At 37.9% G+C, this 19,547-nt stretch overlaps 2 protein-coding genes across 7 annotated transcripts; both read right to left on the reverse strand.

The window, feature by feature from the left end:
* Positions 1-567: 567 nt before the first annotated feature.
* loxl3b (lysyl oxidase-like 3b) lies at positions 568-15,504 on the reverse strand. Of its 4 annotated transcripts, XM_056761056.1 has the most exons (17): positions 15,165-15,504; positions 14,535-14,624; positions 12,437-12,767; positions 12,156-12,319; positions 11,411-11,622; positions 10,330-10,386; positions 9,399-9,473; positions 8,952-9,159; positions 8,655-8,835; positions 6,858-7,012; positions 5,648-5,818; positions 3,274-3,433; positions 2,256-2,499; positions 2,009-2,124; positions 1,780-1,916; positions 1,541-1,652; positions 568-1,365 (listed from the first exon to the last, which is right to left on the reverse strand). In XM_056761056.1, the coding sequence occupies exons 3-17, from the start codon at positions 12,759-12,761 to the stop codon at positions 1,292-1,294; spliced, it is 2,391 nt and encodes a 796-aa protein (XP_056617034.1). In that variant the 5' UTR covers positions 12,762-12,767; positions 14,535-14,624; positions 15,165-15,504; the 3' UTR covers positions 568-1,291. The 4 variants fall into 4 exon arrangements, with proteins under 4 accessions (XP_056617034.1, XP_056617033.1, XP_056617035.1 ...); XM_056761055.1 differs by lacking the exon at positions 14,535-14,624 and having other exon boundaries at positions 15,165-15,503; XM_056761057.1 differs by lacking the exons at positions 5,648-5,818; positions 14,535-14,624 and adding an exon at positions 5,153-5,308 and having other exon boundaries at positions 15,165-15,501.
* Positions 15,505-15,701: 197 nt separating this feature from the next.
* Positions 15,702-19,410, reverse strand: pank2 (pantothenate kinase 2). 3 transcript variants are annotated; one of them, XM_056761060.1, is made up of 7 exons: positions 19,042-19,410; positions 18,124-18,476; positions 17,765-18,021; positions 17,500-17,676; positions 17,287-17,410; positions 16,950-17,075; positions 15,702-16,853 (listed from the first exon to the last, which is right to left on the reverse strand). In XM_056761060.1, the coding sequence occupies exons 1-7, from the start codon at positions 19,268-19,270 to the stop codon at positions 16,803-16,805; spliced, it is 1,317 nt and encodes a 438-aa protein (XP_056617038.1). In that variant the 5' UTR covers positions 19,271-19,410; the 3' UTR covers positions 15,702-16,802. The 3 variants fall into 3 exon arrangements, with proteins under 3 accessions (XP_056617038.1, XP_056617040.1, XP_056617039.1); XM_056761062.1 differs by having other exon boundaries at positions 19,038-19,166; XM_056761061.1 differs by having other exon boundaries at positions 19,013-19,143.
* Between the last annotated feature and the right edge of the window lie 137 nt (positions 19,411-19,547).

Consider the following 19,547-nt stretch of genomic DNA (forward strand, 5'->3'; position numbering starts at 1 on the left):
TATTTGTTAACTGCATTAGTTAACATTAACTATAATTAACAATACTTCTAAAGTATCTAGTACATGTTACTTTAACATTTATTAATACATATTTACTTCAATCAAACATTGTGAAAAAGATGAATGAATACTAGTGACGGTTACTGCGGCAACAACATAAACTTTATGTGGTCCAAACGTCACTTCCAGTAGATCTCCTCAAAGAATTTAATACAATTAATATACAATAATATTATCAAATATAAAATAAATTGTTATATCCAAAACACAGACCGGACGATAACTTTGGGCCAGACGCATGCATTCACTGAAACCGTCTATAAGAATATGTTGCTTATTGTTACTTCATGCTATCTTTAACCAATGCTAATGAATGAGGTCGTAACGTGTTATTGTAGTCTCATTCATTTATTGCATCAAAATAAAGGAGATCAATGTATTGAATAGGGGCCGGGGATTATGTTTTGTCTAAACTGTTTGCTTATCCAAGTGTCCTATCTTTAAGGTTAATTTAATTGTATGCTCTTCTGTATCACTACAAAAATTCATTTTCATTGTTGAAACTGATGAAACTTAACACACCTTTATTTCTATTACAACTTTAAATAGCACTTTATTTTTTTAATCTCGAAACAAGAGGTTTGACAGGAAATTATAGTATACAGTTAATTAACATGTGAAACAAACTGTTCAGTTAAAACATAATATGTGATTCTGTGACAAGTCATTACTGAAAGATCATTTTAACAAGATACCGTGTTGAGTCTGAGCTATGAAGCTTAATAAACATTCATTCACAACGCATCTACATGTGAATGATCATCTGGACTACAAAATGTTCAAGTATTTTTAAATCACAGAGGAACGCAGCACATTGGCTGTGTGAGGCATCAACAAAGTCTTTAAGGCTTTAAGGAAAGTAAGCACCCGATTGCAAATGTAAACAATACAGCAGACATTACCAAATGTTCATTTAACATCTCGCCTTCAGCCTTTTTATGCCATATTTAGAGTTACTGTAAAAAACACAGTCAGTGTAAACTGATTTAGACAGGCTTCACCATTTTTTCAGATTCAATACACTTGTTAAGCACAAAGTGTCAAGAGTTCATTAATAAAAAAATTCGCTAGGGTTGAAACACAAATTCATTTTATGACTCATGGTAATTGTTCTGGTTCTTGTGTAAAAATATTGGGTATTTCATAGTAGTGTGAAATGATAACTAGTTTAAACGAATAATAATTTTCTCTGGATTTGTTTTTTCAAAATATGTTAGTTATATTCCTCTGATTATGAGATCTGGTTGTTGAGTTGTCCAGGGTATTTCTCAAACTTTCTCTCAGCCTCTTCACTAAAAGCATCACCTGAAATAAATGGAAAATTAATATTTCCGTATATTCAGTTGTCTATTTTTCATTTGAGGCATTTATGTACTTTGAATATTGAGAATAGCAAACTACCAAATGATTCAGCTGTATTCATTTAGTACAATACAGATTCAATATAAATACGTGCTATACAGTATAATCTATGTCTCACCAATATGGCAGTTATGAACCCAGACTCTATGCCCATCGTATTTGCAATTACATTTCATGGCATTGTTTGTGAAGTCACTCTCAGAAACCTCATAATTAGGATTGATCACAACCTTGAAAACAAAACAAAAACACATTTACATCTTTCGCCATTATAACATATAAGATGACATATAATTTATTTTTCTCTGATCATTCTTATCATGTTGTAGATGAATTCCAGACTTGTGATTAACTCACCTGAAGGATATAATTTCCTGGTTTAACATCAGTAATGTCGAGCCACTGGCAATCTATGTCATGGCGATACAAATCCCAGCATCCCACTGTGATGCCTTGCTCACCAAAGTTCGCACACTCATATCTCTTAGAAACACCTACGAATAAACAGATCCAACATATCACTGACTAAACAGCAACCTCTCAGAGCTGGTTTATAGAAGAGTGTGTGTGGACCCATGTGACTTACCCTCTTCACAGTCTGTGTCTTCCAGGCAGAAACTGGCTTTGTGTCCTTCTGCTACCTTAGTGCCATTGGCAGACAGCAGGTCATAGTGTGTAAAGATATCCATGCTATGATAATGCCTGTAAAGTCACACAACAATAATGATTAAAAATTATGAACAATTATATGTTCTCATTTGTACACTGAGTAATAACACACTTTTGTTTTATAAAATATTTGTAGTAGACATTAAATCCAATTAAATGGTTACCCGTGACATGCGTGCCAGACCCAAGAGTGACGACCAGCTTTGGGTCGGAAGTCAGCACGGCCAACATTATGTATCTGTGATGAGAAGCGGAGCAGACGACGGTGACCGTAAGGCCAGTTAGCTTTGGCTGCGCTCTTTGACAGACAGTCCTCTTCTGCTGCACAATACAGCATGTGTAACGGCCTGTCCTCTATATACACTGTCTGCTGCACTAGAGGTGCATTCAACACAAGATCAGATGCAGCTGGGGAAATAAATATGAGCAGATTAACATATTGCTGCAATATGCATAAAATATACAAGAATTTTCAAAAACTATCAAATAAAGATCTTAAAGACAAATCAAAGTTATTTTTGCCATATACTAAATATATATATATATTTTGGTCCAGGAATTTGATTTATTTGTGTGTCTATATCTTGAAGTAAATTTAATTGTCTTGACAAACAACTTGGGTCAATGTGCAACAGCTCAAAATGATTAATTATCTAATTTATCTGCATAATCCACCCAGGTGTAAATCATTTCAGTCTCAAAAATAGTTCAGGACTTTTCCATGTGAGCTCAGTTATTGCAGGCCGATGGACAGAAAAGATAAACGTATCTGACTGTAGCTCTACATCTACAAATTGAACATCTGTTATCCATGAAAACAGACGGTGAGTAACAACTGTGACACATGAGGTCATTTTAAGGACATTTCCTCTGAAAAGCAGTGACTACACTTTAAAATTAGTTCAATTTTTCCAGTTTTGTTTCTGATTTTGACAAACCAGTGTAACCCGATCATCCCCGCTTATGGGCTATATTTTCTATGTATATATTTGTATTGGCAGGGATCTCCAACCAGTTAAAGTTCTTATATAAAGAGCATTTAATCATCACACTGTTGGCAACCTGGAATTGGAAAATATTTACTTGTTAAGCATGTTGTCTACATCACTAGACAGATATTATGTTTATTGTATGACTCTGATGCTCCTGTGACTCTGTGTATGTGTGTGTGCTGTTACTCACTTTCTGAGCAGATGACTCCTGCTGCAAACCGAGCGGACGTTTTCTGGCAGGTAACAGTTTTGTGGCGTTGACATTGGCTGAGAGACATCTCATCTCCAGTGCATTTCACTCCACTCATGACCATGTCTGTCACATTACTGCTGTCCCAATACCACGTTTCCTTAGCAAACGCGCATGAAAAACACAAACAAACACAGATGTGATGAGCAGTTCAGCGTAAAGAAAATTATGTGCTTATAATTTCATTGCACTTACGCCAAAGTACTGAATTGGTAAACAAAGACAAATACAACCATTTTTATAAATATTTCGAGAAATATTTCCCACTCTTTCCATCCTAATAGCTTTTATCAGCAAAATCACAATGGTCGAGTAAATCTTATGAAATCATGTCAAGATTATGTTAAACACCAAAATTAAAAGTTATGTTAACATGTTTATCCTATTTTTGCATTATGTTTTAGAGAATACAAGCTTTGGTCCCATTTGCCTTTCATGGAACAGAAAAAAGTTCAAGGATCCTTTAAAATATACAGTATTTGGGATTATAACTAGTGGTGGGCAGTGAGACTATTATCGCGCGTTAAAAAAATTGTCGCCATTAATCTATTCTCAAAATTGGGTTGGGAGCTGGGTCTATACTACGCAAGCTATGATGACTTTCACCTTCATATTTTAGCGCGGATGTATACCAGCTTAACTGCACTGTACGGGGCGAGAACGAGATTTTTCAACTCGCGTGATTCACGTCATTCGCGGAAGCAGAAGCAGCCTCATCATCTCATAACCAGGGCTTCATTCGTGCGATTCGCGCAGCAAGTAGGTCTATTGGCTCTTTGCATTAACATATAAATCATTTGCGCTTGACACGCCATTCGCGTTTAGTCTGAACACAACATAACGTTACTGTGATATTACCGCATCAAACGTGACGTGCTAACATGGATGCAGCTATGAAGCCGCCGGGTTTGCTTCAGGGAATATTAATTTTTAAGAAGCTTCCCAATAGAAACATCGACAAGACTAAGGTTGTTTGCACCTTGTGCAATGCGGAATTGGTTTAAAAAAAACACTTTCTCTCAACAGGTACTGGTCTAGCTTTAGTTGAAACCAGTAACTTTGTATTGAGATCTAATGTATTATGGCTCCTGTATGACATATCGCTTGTTGCTCCCTCACTCTTTGTAAGTCGCTTTGGATACAAGCGTCTGCTAAATAACTAAATGTAAATGTACTGTAGGAGCTCTACCAGTCTCAAGTACCACCTAAACGCAAAGCATCCCTTAGCTAATGCGGAAGTAAACACAAGTTCATCTTATTGAACATAATTTAATTTTCATCACCAATTATCATAGTAGAACAGCTTTCTCAAGCAGTTTGTGATGCATTTTGGAAACAGGAGATGAGCCCCTGGTCTAATGCGCCACCTGGCTTGAGAAACCCTTTCTCAAAGACTTACTTTTAGTCATTATTTGGGTAGCACACATATTCTGAATGCCTTCGGCAGAATTCAAATGAGCCATTTTAATCTAGATTAATCTAGATTAATTCCAAAATTAATCTAGATTAATCTAGATTAAAAAAATTAATCTATGCCCACCACTAATTATAACGTATATGTTTAGTTTTTATATAAGCAGTGTATGTAAAACATGACTTATGTTCTTGACAGATTTAGATTAATTTGTGTAGTGGACCAACTTCCACACAACTTCCAAGGCCACACATCTTAACCAGCAATTGCTGTTTTATAGTGTATAAAGTCTGTCCAAAAAAGTGTCTACAAAAGTGCTTTGTTTATATTCCTGAAAGCTCATTCCAAATCATTCTGTCTTAAGAGCAATGAGCATGTGTGTTTGTGTCTGTGATATGTACTCACTGTAATAGCATGCATGCTGAAACCCAGCCCTAGCTGCCTGCATGCCACCATTGCTTCTTTGGTGGTCCATCCCTCACTGCATACACTGCCCCAATGTTGCCCCACCCGCACCTCCACTCGCCCTTCATACTGCGAACGCCCACCTGACAGACGCACCTGAAAACACAACCTACGCCACGTCAGGACACACATCTTGCCCTGTCACCAGACTCTCTCTCTACTGCTTACCCACATACAGAAAGGCTTCCCTGCTGAAATGACCTGAAAAAGCACAGCATGATGGTCAATGCTGTTGATCTTTTCAGCAGGGTTGTTTGCAGTTCGCCCCTTAACTACATGCACTGACTCCGTGTCTCGTGATGTTCTGTGTGTTTTTAAAGCTGAGGCTTTGAATGCATATGTGAGAGAGTGTAAGGCAGCACCATCAGTTTTTGAAAGTAGAAGAACGGAAATTGTTAGCATGCAAGTGTACTACTGTTATTGTTAGCATCCTACTTGTAGGCCATGGTTGGCGTACCCGAGGCCCAGCTGCCTGCACACAACCATGGCCTCTTCAGTGCCCCAGCCGTCTCCACAGATCAGGCCCCAGAGCTCGGTTCCGTTAGTCTCGGTATGTAACACCTCCACCCGGCCCTCATAGCGCGTTCGCCCCCCTAAGATGCGCACCTGAGCAGGGCACAACCAGGGGGGAGAGGTAAGAAGCAGTTTTACTTATGAATTGTAGGGGAGACTGGGAGTAGTTTTCACACTTTTTAATTCAGTAAATATTTCTCAAAGAAGGTAATTTATATCATTAAAATTTTTGTTTATACATTTTTTCAAGCTCATATTGTCATTATCCACCTTTAATCCTCCTAGTATCATGGCCTTGTAAACTAACGGTACTGTTTAGCGTGTTTACAAAATGTTTATTTGCTCTCCTACTTGTAAGTTGCTTTGGATAAAAGCGTCTGACAAAAGAATGAATGTAAATGTTGTAACACAAAGATACATAATGTAACATATATATATATTATATATAAAACTTAATATAGATAACAACTAGCCCCAGTCTCCCCTTCAAAGTAGAATAAAGGGGTGTTGAAAAGTAGGTGCATGGTTAATGGGATAGCTTAGCCCCCCCAACAAAAATTCTGCCATCATTTATTCACTCTCACATTGTTCAAAACCTGTATATCTTGTGTTCTGTGGAACTCAAAAGAAGATATTTTGAGAAATGTCCCACTGGTTTTGTGTCCATACAATGGAAGTCAATGCAATGTTTGATTACCAATGTTCTTCAAAATATCTTATTTTTGTTCCTCAGTAGAAAGTCAGTTTGAAATAAAATGAGGGGGAATAAATGATTTTGTTTGGGAGGTGAACTATCCTTTCAAGTATATGTTACAATGTTACAAGACAAAGTTAATGTTGTGTTATGTTACTGAATCTGTTGTGATCCATCATTCCAGTCATTGGCTCTTGGCACAGACAATATAACCCAACATTTTGAGTAATTTTGTCAAAAGGAATATTGAGCACAACATTATTCATTGACTTGAACACAGCCTATAGTATTTCCAGAAACAAGAAATACATGCAGGAGAATGTAATGTAGAGTTTTTTTTAAAAACACCAGAGTAACAGACTGGCCCTTAGATAAGTATAAATGAAATCAACACACAGAAAGATGCTTTTACATGTGTAAACATTAGGTTGCTCTGACCGTCTTCTCGTAGCCCATATGTGGGACATTACAGCGGACCGCTGCATCCTCTGTGTGTTTGCAATCCTCAGCCGAGATGTTTTTATAGTGGCAGTTCCACAGTGAACGCTCATGGCCGGTGCACTGGACCTCATTCATGTGTATGGGCCCCAAACCTAACAAAAATATAGAGTACACGGACACATAAACATTCAAATGTGTCAAACATACTGACACAGCTGCCTGTAACAGATCACTTTATCATGCTATTAAATTGATGTTAGTGTTAAAAGTGCGACCTCATAATTTCCCCTCCTCTTCTCTGTATGATGGGTCTCGGCCGAGCAAGGACTATACAGACCAAATGACCACACTTCCAACGTCCATTAATCCAATCATTTTGCAAAGGTCGAAATCAAGCCCCGCCACACATTTTTTATAATTGAAGAAGCCATTAGACTCAGATATGTGATTTGTCACCATTCAGAAGAAAACGCCCTCGCAACCTCTGTTTCATGCTGAGTTTGAACTGTGACAGCATCTCCTCTTGTTCCACAGGGAACATTTTGAAATATTCATGGTATTTAGTTATGTTTGATTTTACTGTTTTTCATGTTTATGCATGTTTCCTGTTCCTCAAATGTTGTTGTTTATCATCCACGTGTATGTAAAGCCATTCTTTTATTCTGTTGTTTGTCTGCTTACTGTTATTTTGTGTTAAGCCGTTATTTTGTGGTTAATGCCATTTCCTTGATAAGTAAAGACTGTTTAAAAAAAACGACAACATCTGTAAATTCCTTAACAACACCTTATGAAACATTTAGTAATTAAAAGTGCAAGAATATCATTAAAAAACAGTAGAAAATAAAAAAATTCTGATCTTTTCTCAGAACTAGCTTCACTTTTCTAATCTGCTTAGAAAGTATTCATAGTATTCATAGAAAGGCAAACAACTGGTGACACTACATGTATTTAAGGGACATGTTCACTGTGTGATGTTAGAAACCCATCACAGTCTTCCTTTATTTTACACGGTGAGTCTACATTCACAGTGACTGTTGAAAAACAAACAGTTCATTATTATATGTCCACAACCCCATTTACACACTGGCCTCACCTGGTTATATCAGGACAAAAGTTAGGAAGACAATTTTAGTTTACCCATTTTTAATAAGTAAGTGATAATGGACAATCAACAGGTCAATATGTGAAATGATAAAATTCTATAATTTTCATTAGTCGTGGTTTATTCAAGATAAGACACAGCAGTGATCTATTGACCAAAGCAATATTAGTATCAGTGCACAGCATCCAGTCGTTGTGTTTGTTGCAAAGCAACATTCTGTTACTGTTTCAGGGCTATTATGTAGTAACTGTTTTACAAATACAACAAAGCAGTATATGATTTCCCTTCAGCCATACTGTATTAACAAATATCTCTTAGTACTTAAATAAACCCTTATATTAACAGAGTAATCTTCACTCCGAAGAATGTTGTTTTGTAATAGGTAACCAGCTGACTGTTGATTTACCTTATTGCATAGTGACAGTTACCTATAGTATATCCACAAGAGATAAACTAGCACAGCTTTGTAGAACGCTGTCTGTTATTGAAAAATATTCATACACGGAATGACATAAGCATCCATTCAGAATCAAAAACACCAAAGAGACTAATTTTTAAATGAGATCAATGACCCCAGTTGTCTATAATGACCTCAGAGATGAGAGTTCAGGTCATTGGTCAGGTATCGAAAGCATTCTTTGCATTCCATCGCCGAAAGGCAAAAATTACTGTTTTCTGTCCCTTTTTCTCACCTTGTCCCATGCGGGCACCTGTCAGGGCTTCTTTGGCAGTGCCGAAGCCCAGCTCTCTGCACACCACGCTGGCAGACTGCAGGTTCCAGCGATCATCGCATACCGTCCCCCATTCGCTACCCTTTAATACTTCAACACGGCCCTCGCTCTGTCTCACTCCACCCTTCAGACGTACAGAAGACTGTTGCGAAAGAAAGAGATGTTAAAAGTAATAAAAAGTAAATAAAAGTAATTACATTGGCACTCAAATTTTAAATCATACAAATATTTGATACATATATGAACATCAAAGTTTACCGAAACTTTGAGTTTCTTCTTCATTGCGTTGTTCTGTGTGTACAGTGGACCGGGTACGCAGCTGACCACAGCCGGCATTCCCCCAGGGCACGTCTTTGTGGCATTGCCATAATTAAACTCCAGAGGACACGCAGCTAAATGCACCTCTGTACCCAAACATGCCACTGAGTGAACCTGGAAGTGATTATTCTGCCGCTCAGCATACAGCCTGAAACAGGTGAAAGAGACATTGAGCGTGGGAACCTCCTCTGTGTTTAACTAGAGAATTTGTCTAAGCCATAGAATTACAGGTAATGCTTCTATTATGTTCGACAGACATAAAACATACACATGAAAGAACATGCAAACAAATATGCAAATGATTACCTTTGGAGTACACAAATAAGGTTAGAAAACATATCAAGAAGGACATAACTGGCAATGTATTTTCCTTTTTGCCAAGGTTACCTTTCAGCTGCAGCTGATTTACCCGGTTTAGGTTTAGAGCTAGTTTTAGTGATAGTCTTAGCATTGGGCTCCAGCCTGTAAGGCAAAGACTAATTTAGCCGTCTGAAAATCTCCATTACAACTTTCAACATGCAGGTGGATAATAAAACATACAGTAGAGTCTGCATGGGAAAGAAGAAAAGGAAATTTAAGTGTTTTGTTTATTCTTCCTCTTATTATTATTCAATTAAGATTATGATGCTGTTACAACTAACCAACTTTGTGGTGATTTATCTGATTTGTCTTTCCCATGCATGTTAGACACATTAAAACAAGCAGATTAACAAGTCAACATGCAGAGTATAATAGTTAGCAGAGGGATGCGTTTGTGTTAGTTAGCTTGAGGATATTTGTTTCTCTCTCTCTCTGAGAGCATTCACTCTATCACATCCACAGCCTCACCGCAAAACTATGTGAGTAAAACTAACAGATGGCGTTAAATTCGACAGTGGGAAATGTTTCATCTGGGTCATTTCCACCACTCATTCAGAATCTCCTCTTTCAGATACACAGACACACATTTGATCATCTTTAAAGGTCTTGCAGGAAATTGACATATTGCCAATGTTTATTTACAAACAGGATAATTCTGCTGTGCAAAGGCTGTCAAAATTAAGCTGTGACCGCACTAAGGTCCAGCACGATCTGTCATGTGACAGGTCGATTCGGTTCAGCTATTTTCAGTTAAAATATAAAAATATACACAAGCAGCTTTAATGCTCTTGGTTTCAGTTCTGGTGTTTGATGCTCTTACTGCATTATGCCTTTGTAGTGCAGAATTTAGCTTTTGTGATTCAAGAGTTAGTTGGAGAAAGACTATCACTGAAGGCACATTATGCACTTCAGCCCTCTAGGAAAAGAACACAGATGGATTCTTTCCCTCAGATGGTACCTGGCTGCTGTTACTTTTACTTTAGCTTTTGGATCAGTAGATCTCTTTCTGAGATGCCTGTTGAAAATAGGGAAAGGGTCAAGCCCACACACATAACACTCTGTGAAACTCTCTTTCTTCAACAGCAAAAGCACTATACAATTACTCTAACATAATAAGTTGTTATTCTATATTTGTCGACTTTATCAAATTTAATGAAATAAAAGGGACTGCCAGAAAGAATGGATAATAAACCATAAATCTGACTGTATTATTACTGCTGGAATAAAAAATATTAATGGCTTTTGTTAAAATTTCCTAAAGACTATAAAAATAAGTGATGTGGGGTTATGGTAACATCATCAGTCACAGTGTGGTATTGATTTAGGGTAGGTAATGGCATGTACAGTATGTGCTTTATTAAGGAGAGTGGTTGAAAAACATTACATTTAAGTACTCTATAAAACCACATATGGAAAACAAATATAGAAAGGCGTCTAGTCGAAGTACGTAAATAGTGAGATTTTCCTCTCAAATATAGTGAAACATGCTGGAAATGAACTTATGAGGGCAGAAGTGGAAATTAACTTTAACTAAAAAATTTAAGAACCTGTCATATTTTTAAATATGGATATGAAAACGGATTTGTTTATCATTATCTAAGCATAATAACTATCTGTCTGTTTGTTTTTTTACATTCTTGTAACATTCCACTGAATTTAAGTGCACAATACCCTGACACTGTCCTCAGTCTGCAATGGTTCTCTTGTTCATTTGTTTGTCTGTGGTTTAAATCGTGTATATCTCGCAACGCAAAACCGCATTTCACAGATGGCTGAGAAAGTATACAGAATTTCCTCTCACATCTGGCAGCAAACTGACACAGTAGAGAGTGATTACACAGTGGGAAACACAAACACACAAGACACATAAAAACACCCCAGTAGACCCTGAAATAAAAGCAGTAAGTCTACTTTCACAAACCATTCAATTCAAAATGGACAAAATCTGTTTGTTTCTAATATAAATGGGTTTCAGGCACCAGTTAAAAAAGTTGTTTCTGTTAAGACAACTATAGTCAGAGCTCATCTGATGCACTCACTTATAAAAGTTTTTGTTGACCTTCCTCTCATGGGGGAATCCCAACATGCCACAAACCACGCGTGAATTTTTGGGGGTCCAGCCGCTGTCGCAGATCTGAGCCCACCCATCCTTATTCTTGAGTTCTACTACCCCCTCTGTGATCGGCATACGCTTAGATGTGACGACTGGGCGTAAACGGACTTCCTCCACTCTATTCTCGTCCACTTGCACCTGAGAGAAATGTAAAGAATTGAAACCATATGGCAAGTAAAACAAGAACAGGTGTGAAAAATATTGTGAGATAGGGGCTGTAGTCAATTCCTTTAAACAGTAATGTATGCCTAAATGATCAAAGAAACATTTTAAAGGTGATAAGTTCAGATCTATTCCCTTCTAACCACTGTGGGGTTAAGGTGTCTGGGACCAATATTAAGAATTTAAGCGTTTCAATATTTTCTTTAAATCTCTGGTATTTGTCTTTTTACTAAAGTTTTCAGTCGTTTAAGATATATTTAATTCATACTGTAGGACAAATAGGATAGGAGATTTTGATTTAGAAGATTTGATTTAACAGAGGCAAATGCTGTCTGTGTTACTTGTAATTGGGATGAAGTAAACATCTCTTAAGTATTTTTACATAATTTTTGATTGCTGTATCAACATTGAACATGAACACAATTCAAGGGTTAAAGTATTTGGCAACCGGTTTATCCAAAGAGACATGACATTGCATTCTAGAGATTTTATCAGAATTTATACTTTACCTCTATCACATTAGAGTCTTTGAATCCAGGCAGCCTCTCATCTTTACAGATCACTCCCGCATCTTCATCATGTGTACAGTCACTGTTGCCCCATCCACGAGACTTACACACTGATATACTTCTTTCACTACCACTGCATTGCACATTGTCAAGCCAAATCTTACCTGAAACAAACACAATCTCGCCCCTGAGCACATACAGAACTATAATATGGTGCATATGTTTCTAATGTGTTATATAATATGAAAATAAATATAGTATATAGCTGAAATGCTTGTTACCTGTGCCCTTGCCATACTTGGCGCTGTGTGCCCAGCCTGTAGCGGAGACAAACCCAAGCTGGCGACAGAGGACATGGGCATTGGCTAATGAGAAGTCATCATCACAGATTGTTCCCCACTCGTCTTTATAGAACACCTCAATTCGGCCCTCATTGTGTTTCCGGGGAAAACCAGACAGACGAAACTTCAGACTCTCTGGTCCCTTTGACTGAGACGTTGGTGTGGCGTTGGAGAGCACTGGGGGTGTGGTTTGGGCAAAGCATGATGCGATCCAAGCACTGAGTAAGAAGACAACAATGTGTCTACACCAATATGACTGTTCCATGTGTGTCTGTAATGAGGAGAACAGAAAGAAAAGTTTGTTCACTGGAGTGCCGACAAAAGCATACTTTGTGAGATTTATCAACGGATCAGAGGGCTGTGCATGTATCCTAAATTCCCAAAATACTTTGGGGCACCTACAGTATTGTAACATGGTTGATTATGACAAGGATATTCACGGATAGTGGACAAGGATAGAGTCTGACATACTGCACAAAATACATGCATACATACTCTACCCCGTACTTTAATGTGGAAGTACTTATTTGAAAAACCATGCGCTATGTTTTACAAAACATGACCTTTATGAAAATGAACCACGGTTTCCTGGTTTTATTTGTAGTAAAACCAAAGTAGTCCTGGCCTACTATACTTACAACAAAAAACCCATGGTGACATTTGTAGTCAACACTTGAAGTATAAACTCTCACAGATTATATGTATTAACAATACATCGAACCCTCTATTTATACTTTTCTTATTGATAGAGTTCAGACATCAGCAAAATATCAGTCTATGCACAAGTTTCCTAATTAAAAACATAGCATATGTTATGGATGTGACTAAAAGACAACATATACTTTATTGGAATTCTGTGAATTAAAATGCACGAACAAGAAGCAATAATGTAAAATGGATGGGAACATAAAATAGTTGTAATATTTCAATTTTAATGTGCCCATTTAAATATGGACCATTATGAAATAAAAAATGCTTTAAAACTATGAGAGATACCTTAGATCAGGGACGGAGTATGCCTTCAATGGGCCCCGGGGGCAGTTACCTCCAAGGCTCCCCCTCTAACAAATTTTCTGTTATTTTCTTTAGCTGCGCGTGCACAGTTATAGAAAGTGAAAGTTAATGGGATACTTAACTACCAAATTAAAATTTCCATATGTTATCGATTCGCTTCAGAAGACCTTTGATAAAGCCAACAGAGCCGTGTTGAGCAGTTCTTTGATCGATGGATGCACTTCAAAAAGTCAACATCTGTTCACTACCATTCTACCGCTGGAAGTCAAATGATACGCGGTATTATAACTCCGACTGCATTATTCTTCAAGAAGAAAATAATATTCAGATTTGATCCCTTGAGGGTGAGTAAAACATGGGGAAATTTTATTTCTGTAGTAAAGTATCCCTTTAAGATGATAACGAATATTAATAAGTTAATTTATAGTAAATTAATTTTAATTTAATAAGTTAAAGTATCATAAAAACACATATTGACATGATTTGTTGATCATTTCATTTTTTACAGGATATCGGGGGACCGTTTATTAAACATAGATACACATTTAATTTCATTGTTGTTGGGTTTTCTGTAACAAACTGGAAGGCGCAAACTTAAATCCACTGGCCCCATTGGCCCGGTCAGTAATCCATCCCTTTCTCACTTGGTTTTTAAATAAAATATAGATTTCATACAACAGTCTACAGCCCTCTCTCACACAGTAGCCATTCACACATTTTACAAAGCCAATGACTGTATGATTGGCAGGCTTCATTTGTTCATCTCAATGACTGTATATAGTGTATAGTATCAATCCATACACATGATAATGGTAATGCATGGCAGGCCGCAAAGGAATGTAAATGTATAGCGCCCTCTCTGATGGGTTTGAGTACTGAGTCATCACCTGCTGGAGTAACTTATAACGGACACATGTCTTTCCCGATGAGGTTTCATTGTATTGGAAACACTTTAATATCAAGTAAATTATGCACATGTAACATGTCTAAAGGCGTTTTAAATACATTATATAAATACATTTACCTCTAGTGGATGGAACCAATTAAACGGCACTTGAGACTGGCGCGCAATTGAAAACAGAGCTTCGGTAACCTCAGCTCAGGGGTGAGTGTGCTTCAGGGCAAATACAAAACAATAGACACATTTTAACAAAACATACCATTCGTAATATTGACAATACCTTCTGTAAACGATACAATGCATTGAAATCATATAATTGTGCATATATTCACACATATCTGTTGAAGACACAGGCATGGACCAATATGGATGCCATACGTCGTCATTATAGGGGTCATGGACCGTTTAACAAAAGAACACAAATGTGTCTTATGTAAAAAGAAAATACATATGTATTTACCGTCAGTAACTTCTCCATTAACGTACAAGCGCGGCTTCTGTCCATTTAGACAAATACACGGGGAAACCTTACACAAAAATGCCATCTAATAGCAGAACATGAATAACGGTTACGTAAATCGATCACTTTCAGTGTGAAACTTATGTTTTAAACTTGACGGATGGAGAATGCACGCCGTGCAATCCAGCGTTGATTTTTTTGTTCAAGTGGTCGGTTTGTTAAAATATATTTTTAAAACTATTTTAAAGTGTGCTCAATGGCATATAAAATAGACAATTCTTCTTTTTTCTTACCTTGTTCTAATTTGTCGATTTCCCCCCACAGTCTTTGTCCACTATTTAAAAATGTACTCTGAGTACACAGAAGTGAGAAATCATCCACTTGGTAGGTACAGACGGATCAAGGCCTTTAAAGAGGCTAAGAAAGACTCATAATGAGCAGCAATAACTGTGTCTGTAATGGCAGTTAAATTGCCAGCTGGACAGTCGAGACAGAGATGGGGAAAGACGGGGCACGGGGGGAACAGGGAGAGCAGGAGGGAGAGGTGGGGCTGACTCGTGGACGACTTCACACGTACGAAAGGGGGCTGGATTTACATTTTGGAAAAACACATAACCCTTTCACAGTTCAGGAAAGTTTTTCCTACTCGCTTAACGGAAAGCTGTCCTGTGGTTTTATCAAATGCTCACGTTTCACGTGTCTAACAAGCGATTCTGATGTTCACATCCTTGCGTTATTTAATAAGAATAACAACAACGATACGTGTTGATAGAAAGACATTCATTTTAAAGCTATGAAATGTTTCTGTATTGTGTCTCAAACCATAATAATCGTGCTTTATATTTTTATTACAAAGCAATATTGCATATTATCTGTAATACAAAAACGTACAAAGTTTTTGTTGAAGAATATGATCCATGTTTTAACTAATAAAGGACTTAACCTAGCACGCCTTTAAACAAGGCACTTTATATTTGCTGTTTACAGGAACAAACTACACATTTTCTGTACAAACATAAGCAATAAGCAAGTCATACATCAATGAACTAACATTATAGAGAAAAGCTGAACGTGAGGCGCTACACACAAGCAACAGGGAGACCAAAAATAGTGAAAACTTTTCCATCCCTAGGGGAGTTATTCATCATTTATAATGACTTTTAAAGCTTAAGATTTTAGTTCATGACAACAGGTCAAAAGGCTTCCAGGCCCCCTACTTTTGGACAGATCTTTTATGTAAAATGCCAGAAAGTAACACCAGGTTTTCTACTAACAAAAGTGGTGGTCTGATTGAAATTGTATGCATGAAATTCTGACTCTGAAAAAGTGCTCTTATTATTATGCTTCAGAGTTCAGACCTCTACAACAAAATGAACAAAATGAAACAAAACGACATTTTTTCTGACAATTTTTTGCATTTCTCAGAAAATATCCCTCTTAAGTTGTGTTACTGTTGTGAATAAACAAATCTGATCATAACATGTTTTGCTGTATTCCACAATAGCAATGTTATTTCTTAACCAGTAAATGCAGATTAGTATAATCTGACAGTTGACACATTTCAGCAATATAAATGACATTAAGTAATGCTGATCTGCTTGTCAGACAAACCTTCCCTAAAAACTCTTTCTTTTTCCGGTTTAGTTGCCGAACAAGTCAGAAAAAGTTCTAATAGGCTATCAATCAGTATTAAAGCAACACCGTATAATGGTATAGGGATATGTTTTATCTCAGTTGTTTACCAAGCAGGCATAACCCACTGTTCGGAGGTAATGTAAGAGTGGCTATACTGCCAGATAGCTGATAGGACGTGGTCGGTGTAGTAAACTGTGCGGTCTGATAACAATCTGACATTTAAAGGCAGCTTTGGTCTAATGCATAAGTATTTTAGGACCTTTGGTAAAAGCCATAAACAAAGGTAACAGCTCAGATCAGGATGGGTTTGACAATTCCAAAAGCGCTCCAACCGCACCAAAATATCCCTGGAAACAAATATGAAAGGAATACACACTGGTTAAGGGTGAACTGGTTACATGTTCTTTCAGATTTGTTGTTGAGCAAATACTATAAAAACACACCTCATGCCTGAGGAACAGAGCTTTGAGTTGTCCTTTGCTCCAGTAGTCCAAAGCATAAGCCAGCAACTTCATAGACAGCGTGTTCACTCGCAGAAAGTTTCCAACGAACACCACACGTTCAATATTCTGAATGAAAGAGGTTCAATAAGCATTTATACTGGAAACAAATCTATGAACAGGTGCTTTCAAAAAGCTGATTGACCCCTGGTCTCTCATAGCCCTGTACAATGCTGCTTGATCCAGATTTCACAAGGCAGCACCGTAAAGAGGCTGACAGACAAGAGCAAGACTTCAACAAAAGGCAGGAAACATAATATGGCTTAACCTTATAGTGTACCTCATTGAGTGCACACATGCGTGTGATTGAGCCAATGTTGTTTGTGATGGTGACAAGTGTGGCTCTAGCCAGATCCTCTTTAGAGACGGAGTCTCTCTTCTCCTTAGACATCACGTTCCCAAAACTATGAAAAAAAAAAAAACGCTGCATTCATTAACCTGACAAACATGCATTATGTGAATTCACAGACATACACATTGTATGTGTCTATACCTGGATGCTACAGCCCATCCTGGCAGGCCAAATCTCTCATAGCCTCCACCATAGATGTCCTTGACTAGTTTATCTACACGTGTACTCTCTCCCTCTGACGCCATTGCAAGTGCCTCCTCAAAGGTGTAGCATCCAGTCAACAAGCAACACAGCCCAAGGAATGTACCACCACCCAGGCTGAAGATGATGATGACGAAACAGATCTGTTAGAGATGTTACCGAGTTATTAGAAACGAATGCAATAGTTTTCAAAGCTAATACCAACCTGGTTCCAGTAACCCGTTTGTAGTTGTCTTTGGAGTATACAGCCAGTATGCTGACCCCTGAGCCAATGTTGACCAGCAGCAGAGGAAAGGGACAGCTCTCCAGGTTGTAAGCTTTCTGCTCACAGCGCTCTGGGTCTGTTGGGTTCACAAAGTAGTAACATTCAGATGGACCACTTGAGACCACTGAGCCCATGTACAAAACCCCATTTATTAGGCAGTCCAGCTCATCCAGCTTCAACAGCTGCAGATTGGCCATCTTGAAGAGAAGAATCACCACAGAGAGACATTCAGTAAAACTGACTGGATATATAAAATTTGTGAAACAATACATAAGATAGGTTTGTCTGCTCTGACACACCGTACGGAAGTCATCCTCAAACTTAAATGCACCGCCTCCGGTAGCACAGAGAGTGGTATGCAGACTGGAGAAGTGCTTGTCTCGGCCCATCTGCAGGAAGGCGGGCAGCTCATGCGTGGGAAAGCGTATGAAGTGCAGGCTGCCCTTGCGACCCCAAAGAGTGAGATCCGAGAGCTCCAGGTGGACATCTCGAATTCCTGTTTTACCGTAGGCAGTGTGCGAGGTGAGGTAGCGACGGATGCTTTTCAGACTCTCCACCTCCTCCAGTTCTTCCTCTGCTGTAATGTCTTTTGGCTCAAAGTAGATCAGCTTCACCAGTGTGCCACCAATGTCCATGCCAAACCATGGAAAAGCTGGGTACCAATAACAAAATATAAATGGACAGCATTAGTGATTAGAGTATTTTATGAATTGTATATTAAAAAAAATACACCAACATAAATATACTGTATTAAGTATATTATTATGCTATATTAAATGAACGTTAGTCACCAAACAAGAAATCTCTTGGCTTCAGGGATTGTAAAAGAAGACATTAGAGTTTAGAAACGAGACTCTAGCTTGTAATTATTAAAAAGTAATAAAAAAATTAAGCACTCAAAACGAATATCAAAATAAATGTTTAATTTTTAAATAAAGATCTTGCCTATTATTAAAACACAATATATGACTACAGTAACGTTACTAAGAAATATTATATTCTTTTATATTATAGTAAGCAAGAAAGCTTTACCAATTAATTAATGGTTTACTCTTAATGGTAAAAAGACAAAATGGACAACACCAAGAAATATATTTATCAAACGAAACAGTAATTACAGGGTTTCGTTTGCAATTTGTCACTATCGAATCTTTGCGGCATCAGCTCCGTTAACCCCGTTAATGTTACCTAGCACCATAACAAGATGGTTCACCTACGCGGCCTGTTCTTCTTCAGCGAATCGAGCCTCAGCATCGCCGGAGTCGATTTTGCTTTCCGATGCTCTTTGGATGCACCACCACCGGCCGCTTCGCTGTCCGCACTCGGTGTAGCAATTATGCTACATATCGTTTCAGTCTTCTTTGATAGCGGGAGCCTGCGCGCTGACGACTCTTCTTGCTCCTCCGCACATCTCTCACCGTCACAGGGGAAGCCATTCAGCTCCATCGGTATTAAATTTTTAGCAGAAATCTCTATATGGACTATTGACAAGAGAAATGACCGTTAATATATATAAACGCATTATCAGTATTTATAACGGCCATTGACATCACTATAGAAAATGTTTACGTCGTTATGTTTACAACCCGAGGACAGTTATTCGAGTGGCCAATGAATGCGCTTTTCCTGTTACGTTTAACAGCAGCGAGCCAATCAGAAATCCGCTGATGTCATTCATTTCTTTACCGGAAGGTGGCGCGATTCGCACGTTTCTAGCGATGCA

This window comes from Triplophysa dalaica, chromosome 11 (assembly GCF_015846415.1).
Source record: "Triplophysa dalaica isolate WHDGS20190420 chromosome 11, ASM1584641v1, whole genome shotgun sequence".
Classification (NCBI taxonomy): Eukaryota; Metazoa; Chordata; class Actinopteri; order Cypriniformes; family Nemacheilidae; genus Triplophysa; species Triplophysa dalaica.